At 37.7% G+C, this 20,285-nt stretch overlaps 1 protein-coding gene across 6 annotated transcripts in view; it reads right to left on the minus strand.

Moving 5' to 3' along the window:
- PTPRB (protein tyrosine phosphatase receptor type B) overlaps nucleotides 1-20,285 on the minus strand; it is a 121,853-nt gene that overhangs the window by 50,595 nt on the left and 50,973 nt on the right. For all 6 annotated transcript variants that reach the window (XM_072742060.1, XM_072742063.1, XM_072742062.1 and 3 more), the window contains 3 exons: nucleotides 14,647-14,907; nucleotides 10,072-10,338; nucleotides 5,802-6,065 (listed from right to left, as the gene is read on the minus strand). In XM_072742060.1, the coding sequence (XP_072598161.1) occupies nucleotides 5,802-6,065; nucleotides 10,072-10,338; nucleotides 14,647-14,907 (792 nt within the window). The remainder of the gene's footprint in view (nucleotides 1-5,801; nucleotides 6,066-10,071; nucleotides 10,339-14,646; nucleotides 14,908-20,285) is intronic.

Here is a 20,285-nt window from a genome sequence, read left to right on the forward strand (position 1 = left end):
ATGTAAGGGAGTAATTGCTCACAGATGACCACCTGGGACAGGAAAGCTAAGTGAGTAGATTTCTTTCGGTGGGCACTGGAAAGAGAAGTTTTAGACCTATAGATCACACGTTTCTGGAGGGGAAGGATTGTTACACTACTTGGAACGATTAAATGGCTCTTTTAACAGAATCTGATGAACTAATTCTAATCTTGTTTCTTGCCTACACAAAATGTCATGTACAAGATGGAACATTAAATATGATAACTGATGATTAATATGAATGATGGCGATGATATTAATAATTCTAACACACCTTAGTGACTCAAGATGTGATAAAAAGTTACCAGGAAGAGTATAAACAATCCAAAAGAAAAATGGAAGAAGAGGAAACACATAATTAATACACAAAGAGATGCCTAAGATCACTGGTGATCAGGGAAATGCCAGTCAAGACCATGGCAAAATACCATTTTATATCCATACGGTTGGCCAAAATTTAAACACCTGATAAGACCGAGTACGAGAGGGGGATCCCTGAGTGGCTTAGTGGTTTAGCGCCTGCCTTCAGCCCAGGACCTGATCCTGGAGTCCTGGGATCGAGTCCCACGTCCGGCTCCCTGCATGGAGCCTGCTTCTCCCTCTGCCTATGTCTCTGCCTCTCTTTCTCTCATGAATGAATAAATAAAATCTTAAAAAAAAAAAAAAAGACTGAGTACAAGATAGGGTGTCCAATCATGCAAGAAGAGTAGGTGAATGGACTGGTATATGTACACAGTGAGATTATATAGCAGTCAGAATTACTTTCTTTTGAACTTAAAATGCAAAAATGTGGATCTTTTGCCTTTAAAGCTAAAACACAAAATATAAGTAAATCTTATCAATATCAATTGAAAAACGAAGTCTCAAGAGATTACATACTACATAAAATAACCTTTTAAAAATGTTAGAATAGCTAAAAAATTTTTAAACCTGTTATTTTAGGACTACATAAATAAGAAAACTATGCAAGATGAAAGGCAAGAAAAGAGATGAAAATAGGAGTCAGGATGATGGCTACCTGGGGATTAATCAGTGAAGTGGGAACCACATGATTTCATACAGATTATTGTCAAGGTTCTAGCTTTTATTTTGGGTAGTGGTTTCTCAGGTGCAGATGAAATTATTAAAAATGATTAATTAAATGCCTAAATTAAATTGGAAGCCAAAAAATAAATAGAAGTGACAAAACATGTTTTCTTGAACCAAGAATTATGATTAATCCAAGTTTGTACATCTGAGGTTTCCCCGATAAATAAATATACAAACAAATAAACACTGTGTGCCTGTGGTTTTTCTCTCAACCAATCTATCAATTGATCAACCAACTGGACAAAGCCAGTGTCCAAGGCTTCTCTTCCACTTTACCTCAAAGCATGAAATGATGCAGAAATTTCAATATTTTGGCATCTAAGCTATATTTGCCACGATGCTCCTCACATCTACGAGTTGCATTTTATCATCTTTTGTTGGTGGTGTGGGTACTGGTTAGTTTTTGTATTAGAATAGACCTCACTGTGGACACGAAGCCAGGACAGGTGTGCTTTCTTCAAGATATTTACCTGAACCAATTACAGTGTGGCTAGAATTTATTCATCACAGAGTACAGGAAAAGAAATTCTGAAGTTTTTATGCATGGGCTAAGTAAGAAAAGTCGATGACCCAGGCAATTTATTGAAGACAAAGCCACTACTACAGGAAGCAAAACCAAGCTCCATACCATGCTAAGTCAATAAGGGGCTCTCCAGGTAGAATTGGAGGTAATTTATGAGACCTGCCTTGATGCACAATGAGTTGATGTGATACAGAATTAGAAAGATCAATATTTTCACCCAAAATGCATTAGAAAAGGGAAAGGGCTTCGACACCATCAGCCAAAATCAACAAGACAGCATCTCAGACACGACTCTAGAGTTAAACTGATTTGTTGGGGGCAAATGGATTGCCTTGATTAGTCACACGTCACATCCAGGTTCATGCTGGTAAAGAGTCAAGAGGGTGCTTTGAATAAAGGGTTGTTTTTCTTGCAACTAAAAACAATCTTAGCAAAAGGCTTGCAATATGAAGGTCAGATGGATAGGAAACATTCATGAGTTGACACGGAGAGGAAACAAGGGGTTAGTAGTTGGATGACATATCCTTTGATTCTGGTGATTTTTAGGCTCCAAGTTGGTCAACATAAGACAGTGACATAAAGTTGCTTCATAAGTGGAAATCTACTTTTCAGATCTCAGGCATTATTGTGATTATCAGTAAAATTAATTTTTAAATTATATGAGAGTAGGGAATAGCTATATCCCTGACCAATGCTTTCAAGGATAGCATGATATAATGGAAGTAGCACTGGAACTAGGTTGAGGTTAATTACTGGTCAGCCATGTGACCTTGGAAAAGCGAAGTTTCTCTCTGGGATTTTATCTTCTAATGAGATGAGATTAGATCAATCTACAGACACTTTCAATGTTAGGATGCTGTAGCAATGTAAATCAGTGGTTCTTAACCTTTTTGAGGTCATGGAAAGTTTGAGCATTTGATAAGAGCCACACACTCACTCCCCTCGGAAACACACATACTTTTCCTATCTGCAACAACTTCACGAACAGTTTTAGGGGTTATAACATTCCTAACATTCCTAAGATCTATCCATGGAGCACTAGCTTAAAGCTGCTGATTCAGGTGATTTCTGATTATTAATTCATTAAACATTTGTTGAATGCCTTTTAGATTTCAGACCTGGTGCTAAGTAATAAGATGATGTCAGTTGCCGTGATCCTGGTGGAAAAAATAAAATGTATTTCATAGTTTTAGATTTTTGTAAGTCCTTTTGAGTCCAGAAGATGACTGGCTAATTCTTGCACTCAGCAACAACAGTAAAACTATGGGTGTTTATATGGGCCAGGTATTGAGAGAAACACAAAAAATATATGGTTCCGGACATGGAGGCAATCACGGAGAGATATAAACAACTGCAACGAATACTAAATGTCTCCTAGAAAGGGTGAATGGGAACTTAGAGGGACACATAGGATAGCTGTTAATACTAAGCATGATGGAGGTAAGTGGACAGAGGAGAGGTGTAGGAGACCCATTATAAATTTAAGTAATAAGAACCATGTTCAGGTTATCGGCAAGAAAAGCAAAATTAAGACATGGCAGTAGAAAATTTTGTGGTAGGGGTAATTAGCAGATCCTAGCAAAGGATAACATGTGTCAAAAGTGATTTTGAAATTTTCAACATAGGTGAGCATACATTCACTTTGGTCTTGGAAATTTGACAAATTCATTTTTTATAGTATTTCTTTTTCATCATTATTTTTCCAGTTTTATCGAGAAGTAATTGACATATATCACTGTATAAATTTAAGGCATACAGCATAATGGTTTCATTTACATATATTATGAAATGATTGTCACAGTTGGTTCAGCTGAGACCCATCAGCTCATAGAGATACAATAAAAAGAATAGAAAGAAGAAAAAAGGAGAAAATTTTTCTTATTATGATGATAACTCTTATGATTTAATCTCTTAACAACATTCCTATATATCACATAGCAGTATTAGCCATAGTCATCATGGGGCACCTTACATCCCTAGCACTTATTTATCTTATAACTGGAAGTTTGTACCTGTTGATCATCTTTCTCCAATTCCTTTTCCCTCCATCCTCTGCCTCTGCCTTTTTTTATGAGTTTCTTTCTTTCTTCCTTTTCTTTTTCTTTCTTTCTTTCTTTCTTTCTTTCTTTCTTTCTTTCTTTCTTTCTTTCTTTTTCTTTCTTTCTTTCTTTCCTTCTTTCTTTCTTTTTCTTTCTTTTTTAAGATTTTATTTATTTATTCATGAGAGACACAGAGAGAGGCAGAGACACAGGCAGAGGGAGAAGCAGGCTCCCTGCAGGGAGCCCAATGTGGGACTTGATCCCAGGACCCCAGGATCACAACCTGAGCCAAAGGCAGACGCTCAACTACTGAGCCACCAAAGTGCTCCATCTATGAGTTTCTTTCTGCTTTAGTTTTAGATTCTACATATAAGTCAGGTCAAAGAGTATTTGCCTTTCTCTCTCTGACTTATTTCACTTAGCATAATGCCTTCATGATCCATCCATGTTGTTGCAAATGGTAGGATGTCCTCATTTTTATGGCTAAATAGTATTTCATTGCATAGATATACCACAACTTCTTTATCCATTCATCCACTGATGGACACTTAGATTGTTTCCATGTCTTGTCTACTGTAAATAATTCTTCTATGAACACAAAGATGCAGACATCATTTTGAGCTACTGATTTTGTTTCCTTTGGATATATTCCCAGAAGAGGAATGGTTGGATCATGTGATAGTTTTTATTTTTTGAGGATCATTCATTCTGTTTTCCATAGTAGTAGCTGTACCAATTTACACCCCCAACAGTTCACACGGGTTGCCTTTTCTCCACATCCATGCCAGCATGTGTTATCTCTGTCTTTTGATGATGCCCATTCTAACAAGCAAGAGGAAATATCACATTGTGGCTTTAATTTGCATTTTCCTAATGACTAGTGATGTTGACCATCTTCATGTACATGTTGGCCTTTTGTATATCTTCTTTGGAGAAATGACTCTTCAGGTCCTTTACCCATTTTTAAATAGGATTATTTACTTTTTTGCTATTGAATTGTATGAGTTCTTTACATTTTAGATATTAACCGCAACTTATCAGATAGATGGTCTGCAAATATTTTTTTTCCATTCCATAGGTTGTTTCTTCACTTTATTGATGGTTTCTTTTGCTGTGCAGAATCTTCTTAGTTTGATGTAGTTCCACTTGTTTGTCTTTGACTTTTTGCTTATACTTTATATGTCATATCCAAAAAATCACCACCAAGACCCACGTAAAAAAGATTTCTTCCTATGTTTTCTTCTAGGAGTTTCATATTTTTAGGTGTTACATTTAGGTCTTTAATTCACTTTGAGTTAATTTTTGTGAGTGGTGTAGTTTCATTCTTTTACACGTGCATATCCAACGATCTCAGGCCATTTATTGAAGAGACGGTCTTTCCTACACTGAGCATTCTTGACTCCCTTGTCAAAAAAACCATGACATTTTAAAATGCAAATATCAACCCATAGCTCAGCAGGAAAGACTTGACAAAATATTAACGTTGACCTTAAGCAGAAATCTCAGTTGTAAACCCCCGAAGTGTTAAGTACATTGGGAAAATGGTAGCTGTCTAAATTTAGCTCTTTCCAGCACATCAAAGTCCTATCATTCATTGCCTTTGCTAAGATTTTGCTCCTGGTCTCAGAACAATAAAGGTTAACATTTTCACCTTGTGTAAGAAAGAATGAACAGTGGACTTTGACCAGACATTTCAAGAAGGATTTTAGGACACAGAACTTCCTAGGCCCTAGAGCTACAAGCAGAGCAAGTTAGTTAACCTCTCTGAACCTTGACTTACTGCTCTGCAAAGTGGGAATCATGACAACCATCTCAATGAGGAATTTGCAAGAATTAAGTAAGTTAACATTCTTAAAGCCCGTGTCTAGCAACCAAAAAGTATTTCCTGAACAGGACACACTTGGTACTATATTTGAACATAATATGAATTCTAGCCACGAAAGGAGTGCTCATCTTACTTTAAAGGAAACATCTGCTCACATAAGGTGTTCCTAGGGTCAAAATTTGAAGACTGTCCCAATTCTGTGATCTCAATAGCCTTTAACCCTATCATTACAGAATTTTTTCAGATCTGATGCCTTGAGCCATGTGGCCAGCCTTCCAGAGCCTGGCTGTCCTCAGAACCTTACCTGTTCGCTCCTGGCTGAAGGAATGGTTTTCATACTTGCCACTCCTTGTAGTTATGGTCACATTGTAGAGGCGGCCTGGAGTAAGGGAGCTGAAGGCACATTCGCTGACAGACTTGGCAATAACGAGGGACTGAACCACCCTGTTTCCATGAGTGAGTGTTACCACATAGTTATCCACATCTCCAGGAGCCGGCAGCCAGGAAATGCTCAGGTAGTCATTCCGACCAGAATTGTTTACCGTCACTCCACTCACGCTGGAAGGGACTGTGATTTCAAAAGGGGGAGAAAGTTTAAAACGAAAGCACAGTCAAAAATCTGGAATCATCTACCGCAGTCAGCAAACAAAACAAAACAAAACAAAACAAAACAAAACAAAAAAACAGTGTGGACTCAGAAGATCTTCTCTGATGACCTCAGAGGTCAAAGACATGGAAGGATTTCACTTTAGCTTCTGGAAGCTGAATGTTCTTAGGTCAGCAAGGCTAACTCAAATAAAAACGCAAGGAGGTCTTTGGGTGTCTCATAAATAGAAGGATGCCAATACTGCATTTTTATGGTGTTGCTGTTTACAAAGTATTTTAAGTGGAGGCATTTTTATGTGCATGTGGCAGGAGGTTCCCTTTGTAGGAAAAGGAACAAACATAACAATCCAAACGAATCAGCTTGAACCAAACTCATCAATAAGTGAAGAGATTTGAAGGGAAAGATGAGAATGCCATACCTTTGCTAGCGAGCTTTAGACTTTGGGGTAGTTTTGATCTTGTGATGACGTTATTTATTCCTAGGGTGTCTAATAACGAACCTGTTGAGAGGGGTTGCATCTGCCCTTTATAAAGTATTTCCTGCCCTCTAGTGGCAAGAAATAAACCTAAACGCCTATCTTGAAAACAACAAATCTGGAGATTGACCCAACTGTGGGCAGAAAGAGTTACTGTGGTGATAGTGGCCATTATCATTTGCTTGTTTTAATTGAGGTTTATTGCCACAAACATTTATGGAGGACTTACTATTTGCCACATATACAAAAATGGAAAAGATGCGGATGCCTTCAAGGAGCTTCCTGGCTTGAAGCAATATGCAAATTGATCACTGTGGTATTGAGGAGTAGTTATACATGTATCAGAAATAGGTGTACAGTAAATAGTATTGCCCCTAGCAAATATCAGAATAAAATCCTGTAGTGTATGTGAACTACACTCCCATTTTCATCATTGGTTCACTACTTCAGCTTTTCATATATTGTCATATAGAAGTATTTTCATATAATTGTCAATATCAGTGCATCACGTACAATGGACAGGATCCAGCTAGATGACCTCGGAGAATCCTTCTAATCTAAAAAGCTTGGACTCTGTGAGTTAAGCCTCAAAATATTTACACTTACAGGCACTTGTCCATCATCAAAAATTATAAATAGCACCATATTGAACAGCTCTGCTAATGCTGTTCCAAATATAGGAACATTTCCTAAACATAAACTTGAACTTTTTAGCATATATATATATATATATATATATATATATATATAAAGATTTTATTTATCCATGAGAAACACAGAGAGGCAGAGACACAGGCAGAGGGAGAAGCAGGCTCCATGCAGGCAGCCCGACGTGGGACTCGATACCAGGACCCTAGGGTCACGCCCTGAGCCAAAGGCAGACGCTCAACCACTGAGTCACTCAGGTGTCCCTTTAATATTTATATGCTGATGTTGTTTTTCCTCCCTCTCCCTTTTCCTCCCTTTCTTCTTCTCTCCATTTAATAATACGTACATCCCCTGATTGCTCTCCAAAGAACTGTGCTTGTTTTTCAAAACCCCTAGAGATATTTGCAACTACTAACATTTTATTAGAAAAGATACAATTATCAAATGTTTTGTCAACAATACAAATTCATGTTCCCACAAAACAGATACAAAATTTGTTTTTCCTCTAGAACCAGCATGTTCTCAGGTTAGAATTAGATTTGTTAAGCATATCTGATAAACCTTAAATATCTTGCCACCTTCTCTAGGCTGGGAGGGTTTACTTATATGTTTCAACTCCATGGAAATATGTGTGAACAAGAAAGGCTTTCAAAACCTTTCAACTGTTTCAGCACTGACCGACATTTCAGCAATTTGAGTAGATGGTAATCATTATCAAGGCGTTAGCCACTGAATGTTTTACAATCTACTGTATACAAAATTTACTAATCTAGGCATATTTCAAAGTCTCTAGTTGTTGTGTTTTTGTAGTAAAATCCCATTTTCCCCTCTTCTTGTGATAATGTCTGCACTCCTAATGTGTTTGAGTCAAATAACTCATGCTTATATTTATTTATATTTTGCCCTCTCCTCAAAATCTTATGATCACTCTTCAAGGACTGTCTTATCTTGTTTTTGCGTGCTTCTGTTATATACCGTGCATCAAATACTGATACCTCTGCTATGATTAAAGCACTTATTTCAAGCACTTATTTCAAGTGGTATCAGGTACCAAACTATGTTAGCCTATCACAGTAAGTTCAAAAGCCCTTGACATATTTTAAAATGAAAATTAACTTGTGCCGCAGAATCTGACTCGTTGTTAGCAAACCATTTCCTCTTCCTCTTAGACACACGGCAAGGCTGTATTTCCCAGCCTCCCCTGCAGTGAAATGTAGCCACTTGAGTGTGTTCCCACTGATGGAATGTGGGGGGAGGAGTGATGTGTCTGTTTCCCGGTCTGGTCATCTTCCCCCACCCCATGACCTCTACTCTCTGGAGAAACTGACAGAGTTCTGAGAACCTAGAGGAAGGAAGAGCCACAGATGGTAGGAGCCTGGATCCCTGAATTGCTGCTCAGGAAAGAATCAACCAATAGACCTGTCTAATCAGGACCCCCCCATGGTGTATAGTAGGTGAATAGTCGGTGTAAGCAGGAAATAAGTCAGTCTGATCTGACTAATACAACCGCGTCTCGCTGGGAAATGGGTGCAGCGCCCTTCTTAACCTTCTCAGCTTTCTTGTTATTTCTCCTTCCTCACTCCAGCAGAAATACATTGGGGTAAATTACTGGGCACAGGGATAAATGGGGGTAAGTTACCGGGGATGGATTAGAAACTGGAGGCTTCCAGATGTTAAGTTAATGGCAGAGCTAGGACCAGAACCTAGGCCTCCTGATTCCCAAGTGAGGTTTTTCAATCCTCCATCCCTGGTTATGCCACACCAATGGCCGGTACTAAGAAGCACTAACAGAGAAGAAAGAAAGTATTGGGAAGAAGGATGTAGGTAATAATATTAGCTGCCACAGAATGAGCAAAATGGCACATATCAGTGAATTTCTACCAAAACTAGGAAATATCTTTTCAATGGCTTAGTTGCTTTTCTGGGAGAGCTAAGGAAGTTAATGTTCCTTGGGTTCATTAAGTAGATAAGATTCATGATTTTTAAAAAGGGACATATCTATGATGACTGCAGTTGATACTCAAAATCCGAGCATCAGAGGTACAGAAGGAGGAGCCTGAAATCCAATTTATGATCATATAGAACTAAGTAGGCAAAGTCACTGATCTGATTCTGAGCTTATCAATAATTGTCAAAGCTTTACTGAATGTACTTAATTTTTTTCTAAGAAACTAGAACAATATAAACAATATAAATTTTATACTGTTTATTTATATTCTTTCTTGGTCTTGTGTAGAAAATTATATTTCCTTCTTTGACACATGCGACCATATGACACTTGTTTGTTTACTTAGCTCTTTGTCCTATTTGACTGTGATCTCCTCAAGGTCAAGGAACATTGTTTAGGTGGTGTATGGTACTAAGCACTTGTTTAATGTTGCTTATGAAAATATATGTGATTTGGGAATTTTATGAACTCATTTTTGGACCATAGAAGTTAAAAATCATCTCCTTTCTATGTCTTGAAACAAGAATATGAAAAGGAAGAGAATATACTTTTAAAAAAATCTCGTTACTTATTTATCTTAACTGGGACATACACAGTAAGAAATTCATCAACTGAATGAGGGATAAGCTTAGGCATCAAATGACTATTATGTTACCACAAAGGTTTTTCTAGAAGTTCTGACACATTCTAGAAGTTCTGGGAGATTTAAACTGAGAATTCATTCTTGCCTCCCTTCCCCTGCCCCCTCCTCCCCCGCCCATTTCCATTCCTAGGAGAGCAACATGTGTGGATGGTTGGTATTGAAACTTGGCTCTTAGGAAAGTCAAATATGGATCTGTTTTTAGGGTGCTTTGAAAAGTTCTAGAATATACTCTGGACTTCCCATGTGTTCTTACCTGTCCTTCCCTCTACCACCACTTGTCGGGATGAGATCCCTCCGCTTACTGTTGTTACCACCACAGAGTAGAGGCTGCCTGATTTGAGGGCATGGAAGCTGTATCTGCTGGTCTCACTGGAGACACTTTCATTTTTGATGACCACGTTTTCATGGATCAGTAAGACTTGATAGAACTCTATGTCTCCTAGTGCTTGGGTCCAGTTGGTAAACAGACTGCTGGTTGTCCCTTGGTTGGCCACATACAAGCCAGTCACTTGGGCAGGCACTAGAGCACAGCAGAAAAAGAGAAGAAAAAAATCAGATGACATTTAGTCACCCTAGGGAAGTGTAACAAAATGAGTAAAAAATGGAGACAGTCTTGAAGACGATAAAAATATATCTATATGTTTTTGCTATAAGACTCTCAGCTCTATTTCCTGTGGCATATGGCAAACTACTCCCATACAGAAGCTGCTTATATGTGAAATCAAAATTACTTCAGATCCACGGGTGAGATGATGCATACCTATTAAGTAGTTTTGAATTCACATTTTCAATAATGAAAAAAAGGTTATTTTTGAATATTGCTTACTTTATGTGATTTTCTCTGTCCTTACTTCACGAGAACTGAGAGCCACATTACCTACCTGAGCTGATGGTTGTTATGGGGTGATACTGGGAAATCCCTTCAACCTGATGATTAGGTTGTAGTTTAGGAAACTGGTTAATTCTTTACTGGCACATTCTGAAGAGGATCATTATTACTATACATTAAAATGCTACAACAGTATAAATTATATTATCATATAATAATAATAACAATAATAATCATAGCAACTAGTAGTGATAACTACTGAGTGTCTGCTATGTGCCAATTATAGATTCTATAGCTTTTAGAAATTATAATATCTGATCTTCATTCCAAACTCTATAAATATGATTTCATTATTCTCTTTACTGAGGAGGAAACCAAAGACCATAAAATGTAAGTAATTTAGACTATTATCACAGTGCTAACAAACTCCTGGAGTCCACAGCCTGATCTGTCTATCCTGTGAGTCTGTGACCTTTTCCTAATTAGCAACTATTACGATTTCTAACCTACCCATTAAAAATATCTTACATAGATCCTGAAGCTGGCTCTTGATCAACATATATCATCTTTGTGCCTCTTTCCTGAATTATGGTAATTAAAAGGATTGGGAGCTTGGCACAATCCCTCTCAGAATTTGTTGACTTTTGGATTAAGATACAAATACACTCATTAAAAAATAGTACTCTACATGGATCAGAAGATTCAATTCTCATTCTAAATTTCATATGGAAAGCAAAGGAATTAATATGGTAAATGATTTTGAAAAAGAAGAACAAAGCTGGAAGAGTAACATCATCTGATCTCAAGACTTACTAGAAAGTTAAAATAATGAAAGCAGTGTGATACTGACAAAAAGATAGACACACCAATCAATGGAACAGAAATGAGAGTCCAGAAATAGATCAACATATATATAGTTCATTTATTTTTTTTTAACAGAGATGAGAGGGCAATTCAGTGGAGGAAGAATAGTCTTTTCAACAAATAGGGCTGGAATTATTAGATGTCCATATGCAAAGAAATAAACCTTAACCCAAATCTCATACACATATAAAAATGAACTCAAGGTGGATCATTCACCTCAATTAAAAGCCTATAACTATAAATATTCTAGGTAAAATCTTTGTGACTTTGTGTAAGGCAAAGATTTCTTCAATAGGGCACCAAAAGCATGGTCTGTGAAAGAAGAAAACTGATAAATTAAACATCAAAATTAAAAATGTATCCTGCAAAATACACTAATAAATTAATGAAAAGACAAGCCACAGCCTGAGAGAAACCATTTCACCTCACATTTCTGACAAAGGACTAATACCTGGAATATAAAGAATTCTCAAAATTCAGTGATAAAAAGCAAACAACCCCATCAAAAAAAGGACAAATATTTGAAAATATGTTCTTCCCCAAAGAGGATACATGAATGGTAAATAAGCATATGAAAAGATGTTCAAAACCATTAGGCCTTAGAGAAAGGCAAATCAAAATCACATGAGATACCATCACATGCTTATTAAAAAGGTTTTAAAAACCCCATTGTAATACTGAGTAATGTTGAGATTATGGAGGAACTCCTACACTGGTGGTGGGAATGTAACATTTTACAACCATTCTAGAAAGCAGTTTGGTAGTTTCTTACAAAGTTAAAAATACACTCACCATATGACCCAGCAATGTGAATGCTGGGAATGATGAAAATGATCTTAAGACTAAAACAGTCCCTTGGATTTCTAACTCCCGCAGTAGAGTGGGCTACATACCATGAAACGCCCCCCAATAAACACAACTACATGTGTTGGATAAAATATAAAAATGTAAATGTATGAGTGAGTTGTCAAGAACGTAAGGAATTCTCAGAGATCTAAAAAAGTGATAGGTAATTGGTTCACTAAAGCATACTTTCATCTTGAAGGCATCTTTAAAACATAAATTTAAGCTTTGATTTTACAGCTTTGCAGGGTCTATGAAATAGGGGGTAAAGTGTAGGACTTTCCCAAACTCAGGAACCTGATGGGTGACCTGAATAATATTAAATCCTGAAATGTTACATTCTAAATGTAAGTGAAATCAATATTCCCTCTCTGCTCCTCATATCGCCCCAGCCCCCTTGGGTGCTAGAGAAAAAAATTTCTGTTGAGAATTCATAACCTCAAGACTGTTTCAGTGAGTTTGCAAACCAAATTCATAAAACCTGAGTGATCAAAAAAGCTTCAAGTTGACAGTTTAGGTTAAAATAAGTCTGGGTTGATAGCAGTCCTGTGCACTTCAAAGAATTAAATGAAAAGAAAATTCTTTCTAAAATCCATCTTTAAAGAAAGCCTCAAAGAATCCCCATAGAGTAAGTTTCCAAGATGTATGGGTTTATAGTGAAAAATCACAAACACTTAAGGAAGTAAAGCACCATGAGCAAAAGGCAGCAAACTCAATAGACAACAGGATTGAACTCCTGAAGATTTCAGATATTAGAATTATCAGACACAGAAGGTAAAATAAAAATGGTTTATTTACTGACTGCAATAAAGGAGGATAATGGAAATATGATTAAAGAGCAACAGAGCACAAAACAGATTTGGAAAGAGAGCCAGAGAGAATGTTTGAAAGTGAAGAAATTAACAATTAAAACTTAAAACTCAATGGATGGAATTTAAAAAATATTAGACAGAGCTAAAGAAAGAATTAAGGAACTAAAACACAGGGCTGAGGAAATTAGTCAGACTATATAGCCCAGAGAGCAAATACATGGAAAATATGAAAAAATATGTATTCTAGACTACCAAAAGTTGAATAGAGAGGGACTGGAGAAAAGGCAAGAGGCAATATCAGAGAGTTAATGGCCGGCTGAGAATTTCCAGGGTTGATGAAAGATATTAATCTGCAAGTACACAAATCATCATGATCTCAAGCATGATAAAGAAGTCTATATCTAGTTATTACTGCAAACAACAGAACACCAAAGGCAAAGAGTAAATCTCAAAAGCAGTCAGAGTAAACAGATTATCCAGAGAGAAATAAAAATTAGACTGACTTTTAAACAGCAAGAATAAATGTCAGAAAGACTACAATAATATCTTCAATATGCTGAGAGAAAATAACTTTCAGCATAGAATTGTAACCCTGGCAAAATATCTTTCAACATTGAGAGCTATAGAAAGATGTGCAGATAAATGAAAGTGTAAAGAGTTTGTTCTGAAAAACTCTAATAGAGAAATCTGAAGACTGTTCTCCAAAATGAGGAAAACTAATCCCAAACGGAACTTACGAGATACAGGAAGGAAAGATGAGATGATAAGTGGTAATTTTTTGTGGGGTTGAAAAAAGGAGAGAAACAGAATACAGGACAACAAGAGTGTACAGATGGGAACAGCAAGTCTTTGATTGTAACTTTGCTTCCTGTTTCACTGAGAAAAAGAAGAGCGCTACCAAAGGCTATTTGTCCACCACCGCATCTGTCTACTTACTGGCATATGCATCCAACACTCTTTTTTTATCCCAGCGGACCTGAAAGTCAAACTACTCATGCTCCTTTCTAAAGCCAATTCCTTTATTTGTGCTCTAGCTCCCAAAGCTTGCTTACTCATAGAATAACTGCAGCAACTCTTCCACCCTGTTGATATCATCACCATTCCTCTCTCCTCTAGAACATTCCCATCAGCATAAAACATATTGTTATTTCTTCTAACCTTAAATAAAATCCTCCTTTCAAACATACTTCCTCTTTTGGACGATGCCCTATTTATCTGCTTTCCTTTGCAGCAGAACTCCTGAGAAAAGTTGTTCTCTGTTCTCTTTTTCAATTTAAAAATAAAACCAAGTAAAAGAAAAAACCCAACAAACAAAATAACAAAGAGTTGAAATTAGCATAAGAGAAAACCAACAATAGTAAAAAATTCATAAACAATGACCAGTACATCAGAGGCATTTAAGGAACACTTGTAAATTAAATGTTAAGCAATTCAGTAGACAGGATACTTTTTAATGTCTAAACTTTATAAACAATGTTACCTGTTCTTCCTTTAGTTGAAGAGGAATTTTTTAAGTCTCCACTAATACTGGTGACTGTAGCTATGTATTTTCGTCCAGGTACCAGGTCAGTAAAAGTGAATTCTTTGGCATCTTTGGGGAGCGACTTGTGGATGAGTAAGAGGTCCCTGTCAGCTAGTGAAATGGTGTATTTCTCCCATTCTGCTGCCGGGGTTTGCCACATGACGCCCAGTGAGGTCTCGTTGGCATGTTTGACACGAAGCTGGAGGACAGCCAGGGGGACTAAGGAAAAAGTGATGGAGACTGTGTCATTGGTTTGATGCAGAAACGCTCAAGTATTTCTTTTTTTTTTTTTTAATTAATTTTTATTGGTGTTCAATTTACCAACATACAGTAAAACACCCAGTGCTCATCCCGTCAAGTGTCCACCTCAGTGCCCGTCACCCATTCCCCTCCAACACCCGCCCTCCTCCCCTTCCACCACCCCTAGTTCGTTTCCCAGAGTTAGGAGTCTTTATGTTCTGTCTCCCTTCCTGATATTTCCCAACATTTCTTTTCCCTTCCTTTATATTCCCTTTCACTATTATTCATATTCCCCAAATGAATGAGAACATACAGTTTGTCCTTCTCCGATTGACTTATTTCACTCAGCATAATACCCTCCAGTTCCATCCACGTTGAAGCAAATGGTGGGTATTTGTCGTTTCTAATTGCTGAGGAATATTCCATTGTATACATAAACCACATCTTCTTTATCCATTCATCTTTCGATGGACACCGAGGCTCCTTCCACAGTTTGGCTATTGTGGACATTGCTGATAGAAACATCGGGGTGCAGGTGTCCTGACGTTTCATTGCATCTGAATCTTTGGGGTAAATCCCCAACAGTGCAATTGCTGGGTCGTAGGGCAGGTCTATTTTTAACTCTTTGAGGAACCTCCACACAGTTTTCCAGAGTGGCTGCACCAGTTCACATTCCCACCAACAGTGTAAGAGGGTTCCCTTTTCTCCGCATCCTCTCCAACATTTGTTGTTTCCTGCCTTGTTAATTTTCCCCATTCTCACTGGTGTGAGGTGGTATCTCATTGTGGTTTTGATTTGTATTTCCCTGATGGCAAGTGATGCAGAGCATTTTCTCATGTGCATGTTGGCCATGTCCATGTCTTCCTCTGTGAGATTTCTCTTCATGTCTTTTGCCCATTTCATGATTGGATTGTTTGTTTCTTTGGTGTTGAGTTTAATAAGTTCTTTATAGATTTTGGAAACTAGCCCTTTATCTGATATGTCATTTGCAAATATCTTCTCCCATTCTGTAGGTTGTCTTTTAGTTTTGTTGACTGTATCCTTTGCTGTGCAAAAGCTTCTTATCTTGATGAAGTCCCAATAGTTCATTTTTGCTTTTGTTTCTTCTGCCTTTGTGGATGTATCTTGCAAGAAGTTACTGTGGCCGAGTTCAAAGAGGATGTTGCCTGTGTTCTCTTCTATGATTTTGATGGACTCTTGTCTCACATTTAGATCTCTCATCCATTTTGAGTTTATCTTTGTGTATGGTGAAAGAGAGTGGTCCAGTTTCATTCTTCTGCATGTGGATGTCCAATTTTCCCAGCACCATTTATTGAAGAGACTGTCTTTCTTCCAATGGATAGTCTTTCCTCCTTTATCGAATATTAGATGACCATAAAGTTCAGGGTCCACTTCTGGGTTCTCTATTCTGTTCCATTGATTTATGTGTCTGTTTTTGTGCCAGTACCACACTGTCTTGATGACCACAGCTTTGTAGTACAACCTGAAATCTGGCATTGTGATGCCCCCAGCTATGGTTTTCTTTTTTTAAAATTCCCCTGGCTATTCGGGGTCTTTTCTGATTCCACACAAATCTTAAAATAATTTGTTCTAACTCTCTGAAGAAAGTCCATGGTATTTTGATAGGGATTGCATTAAACGTGTAAATTGCCCTGGGTAACATTGACATGTTCACAATATTAATTCTTCCAATCCATGAGCATGGAATATTTTTCCATCTCTTTGTGTCTTCCTCAAGTTCTTTCAGAAGTGTTCTATAGTTTTTAGGGTATAGATCTTTTACCTCTTTGGTTAGGTTTATTCCTAGGTATCTTATGCTTTTGGGTGCAATTGTAAATGGGATTGACTCCTTAATTTCTCTTTCTTCAGTCTCATTGTTAGTGTATAGAAATGCCATTGATTTCTGGGCATTGATTTTGTATCCTGCCATGCTACCAAATTGCTGTATGAGTTCTAGCAATCTTGGGGTGGAGGCTTTTGGGTTTTCTATGTAGAGTATCATGTCATCGGCGAAGAGGGAGAGTTTGACTTCTTCTTTGCCAATTTGAATGCCTTTAATGTCTTTTTGTTGTCTGATTGGTGAGGCGAGGACTTCCAGAACTATGTTGAATAGCAGTGGTGAGAGTGGACATCCCTGTCTTGTTCCTGATCTTAGGGGAAAGGCTCCCAGTGCTTCCCCATTGAGAATGATATTTGCTGTGGGCTTTTCGTAAATGGCTTTTAAGATGTCGAGGAAAGTTCCCTCTATCCCAACACTCTGAAGGGTTTTGATCAGGAATGGATGCTGTATTTTGTCAAATGCTTTCTCTGCATCTAATGAGAGTATCATATGGTTCTTGGTTTTTTTCTTGCTGATATGATGAATCACATTGATGGTTTTACGAGTGTTGAACCAGCCTTGTGTCCCGGGGATAAATCCTACTTGGTCATGGTGAATAATTTTCTTAATGTGTTGTTGGATCCTATTGGCTAGTATCTTGTTGAGAATTTTTGCATCCATGTTCATCAGGGATATTGGTCTGTAATTCTCCTTTTTGGTGGGGTCTTTGTCTGGTTTCGGAATTAAGGTGATGCTGGCCTCATAGAACGAATTTGGAAGTACTCCATCTCTTTCTATCTTTCCAAACAGCTTTAGTAGAATAGGTATGATTTCTTCTTTAAACGTTTGATAGAATTCCCCTGGGAAGCCATCTGGCCCTGGACTCTTGTGTCTTGGGAGGCTTTTGATGACTGCTTCAATTTCCTCCCTGGTTATTGGCCTGTTCAGGTTTTCTATTGCTTCCTGCTCCAGTTTTGGTAGTTTGTGGCTTTCCAGGAATGCGTCCATTTCTTCTAGATTTCCTAATTTATTGGCGTACAGCTGTTCATAATATGTTTTTAAAATCGTTTGTATTTCCTTGGTGTTGGTAGTGATGTCCCCTTTCTCATTCATGATTTTATTAATTTGAGTCTTCTCTCTCTTCTTTTTAATTAGGTTGGCTAATGGTTTATCTATCTTATTAATTCTTTCAAAGAACCAACTCCTGGTTCTGTTGATCTGTTCCACAGTTCTGTTGGTCTCGATTTCATTTAGTTCTGCTCGAATTTTAATTAACTGTCTTCTTCTGCTGGGGGTGGGGTCCATTTGCTGCTTTTTCTCTAGTTCCTTTATGTGTAAGGTGAGCTTTTGAATTTGAGTTCTTTCCAGTTTTTGAATGGATGCTTGTATTGCGATGTATTTCCCCCTCAGGACTGCTTTTGCTGCATCCCAAAGATTTTGAACGGTTGTATCTTCATTCTCATTAGTTTCCATGAATCTTTTTAATTCTTCCTTAATTTCCTGGTTGACCTTTTCATCTTTTAGCAGGATGGTCCTTAACCTCCATGTGTTTGTGGTCCTTCCAAACTTCTTGTTGTGATTAAGTTCTAATTTCAAGGCATTATGGTCTGAGAATATACAGGGGACTATCCCGATCTTTTGGTATCGGTTCAGACCCGATTTGTGACCCAGTATGTGGTCTATTCTGGAGAAAGTTCCATGTGCACTTGAGAAGAATGTGTATTCAGTTGAGTTTGGATGTAAAGTTCTGTAGATATCTGTGAAATCCATCTGGTCCAGTGTATCATTTAAAGCTCTCGCTTCTTTGGATATGTTGTGCTTAGAAGACCTATCTAGTATAGAGAGAGCTAGATTGAAGTCACCAAGTATAAGTGTATTATTATCAAAGTATTTCTTCAGTTTGGTTATTAATTGGTTTAAATATTTGGCAGCTCCCACATTCGGGGCATATATATTGAGGATTGTTAAGTCCTCTTGTTGGATAGATCCTTTGAGTATGAGATAGTGTCCCTCTTCATCTCTCACTATAGTCTTCGGGGTAAATTTTAATTTATCTGATATAAGGATGGCAACCCCTGCTTTCTTTTGAGGACCATTTGAATGGTAAATGGTTCTCCAACCTTTTATTTTCAGGTTGTAGGTGTCCTTCTGTCTAAAATGAGTCTCTTGTAGACAGCAAATAGATGGGTCCTGCTTTTTTATCCAGTCTGAAACCCTGCGCCTTTTGATGGGGTCATTAAGCCCGTTCACGTTCAGAGTTACTATTGATAGATATGAGTTTAGTGTCATCATATCTATTCAGTCCTTGTTTTTGTGGATTGTTCCACTGAACTTCTTCTTAAAGGGGAATTTTGAGAGTCCCCCCTTAAAATTTCTTGCAGAGCTGGTTTGGAGGTTACATATTCTTTCAGTTCCTGCCTGTCTTGGAAGCTCTTTATCTCTCCTTCCATTTTGAATGAAAGCCTTGCTGGATAAAGTATTCTTGGTTGCATGTTCTTTTCATTTAGGACCCTGAATATATCCTGCCAGCCCTTTCTGGCCTGCCAGGTCTCTGTGGAGAGGTCTGCTGTTACCCTAATATTCCTCCCCATAAAAGTCAGGGACTTTTTTTCTCTTGCTGCTTTAAGGATCTTCTCCTTATCTTTGGAATTTGCAAGCTTCACTATTAAATGTCGAGGTGTTGAACGGTTTTTGTTGATTTTAGGGGGGGATCTCTCTATTTCCTGGATCTGAATGCCTGTTTCCCTTCCCAGATTAGGAAAGTTTTCAGCTAGGATTTGTTCAAATACATATTCTGGCCCTCTGTCCCTTTCCGCGCCCTCAGGAACCCCAATTAAACGTAGGTTTTTCTTCCTCAGGCTGTCATTTATTTCCCTTAATCTATCCTCATGATCTTTTAATTGCTTGTCTCTTTTTTCCTCAGTTTCCCTCTTTGCCATCAACTTGTCTTCTATGTCACTCACTCGTTCTTCCACCTCGTTAAGCCTCGTCGTTAGGACTTCTAGCTTGGATTGCATCTCATTTAATTGATTTTTAATTTCTGCCTGATTGGATCTAAATTCTGCAGTCATGAAGTCTCTTGAGTCCTTTATGGTTTTTTCTAGAGCCACCAGTAGCTGTAAAATAGTGCTTCTGAATTGGCTTTCTGACATTGAATTGTAATCCATATTTTGTAACTCTGTGGGAGAGAGGGCTGTTTCTGATTCTCTTTTTTTGAGGTGAGGTTTTCCTTCTAGTCATTTTGCTCAGTGCAGAGTGGCCAAAACAAGTTGTGTTGGGAAAAGGAGAAAAAGAGAGAGAAGGAAAGAAAAGAGAAAAAGAGGAAGAAGAAAAAAAAGGGGGGAAAAGAGAAGAAAAAGAAAGAAAAAGAAAGAAAGGAGAAAAAAGAAAAAAAAGGGTGGGGTGGGGTGGGGGAAGCAATCAGAAATCAAGAAGAAAGAAAGAAAAAAAAGCACAAAACAAAACAAAAACAAAACAAAACAAAACAAAACAAAACAAAACAAAACAAAACAAAAAAAACACGGGGGAGTATCTTCCG

The sequence above is a fragment of the Vulpes vulpes genome, chromosome 16 (genome assembly GCF_048418805.1).
Source record: "Vulpes vulpes isolate BD-2025 chromosome 16, VulVul3, whole genome shotgun sequence".
Lineage (NCBI taxonomy): Eukaryota > Metazoa > Chordata > Mammalia > Carnivora > Canidae > Vulpes > Vulpes vulpes.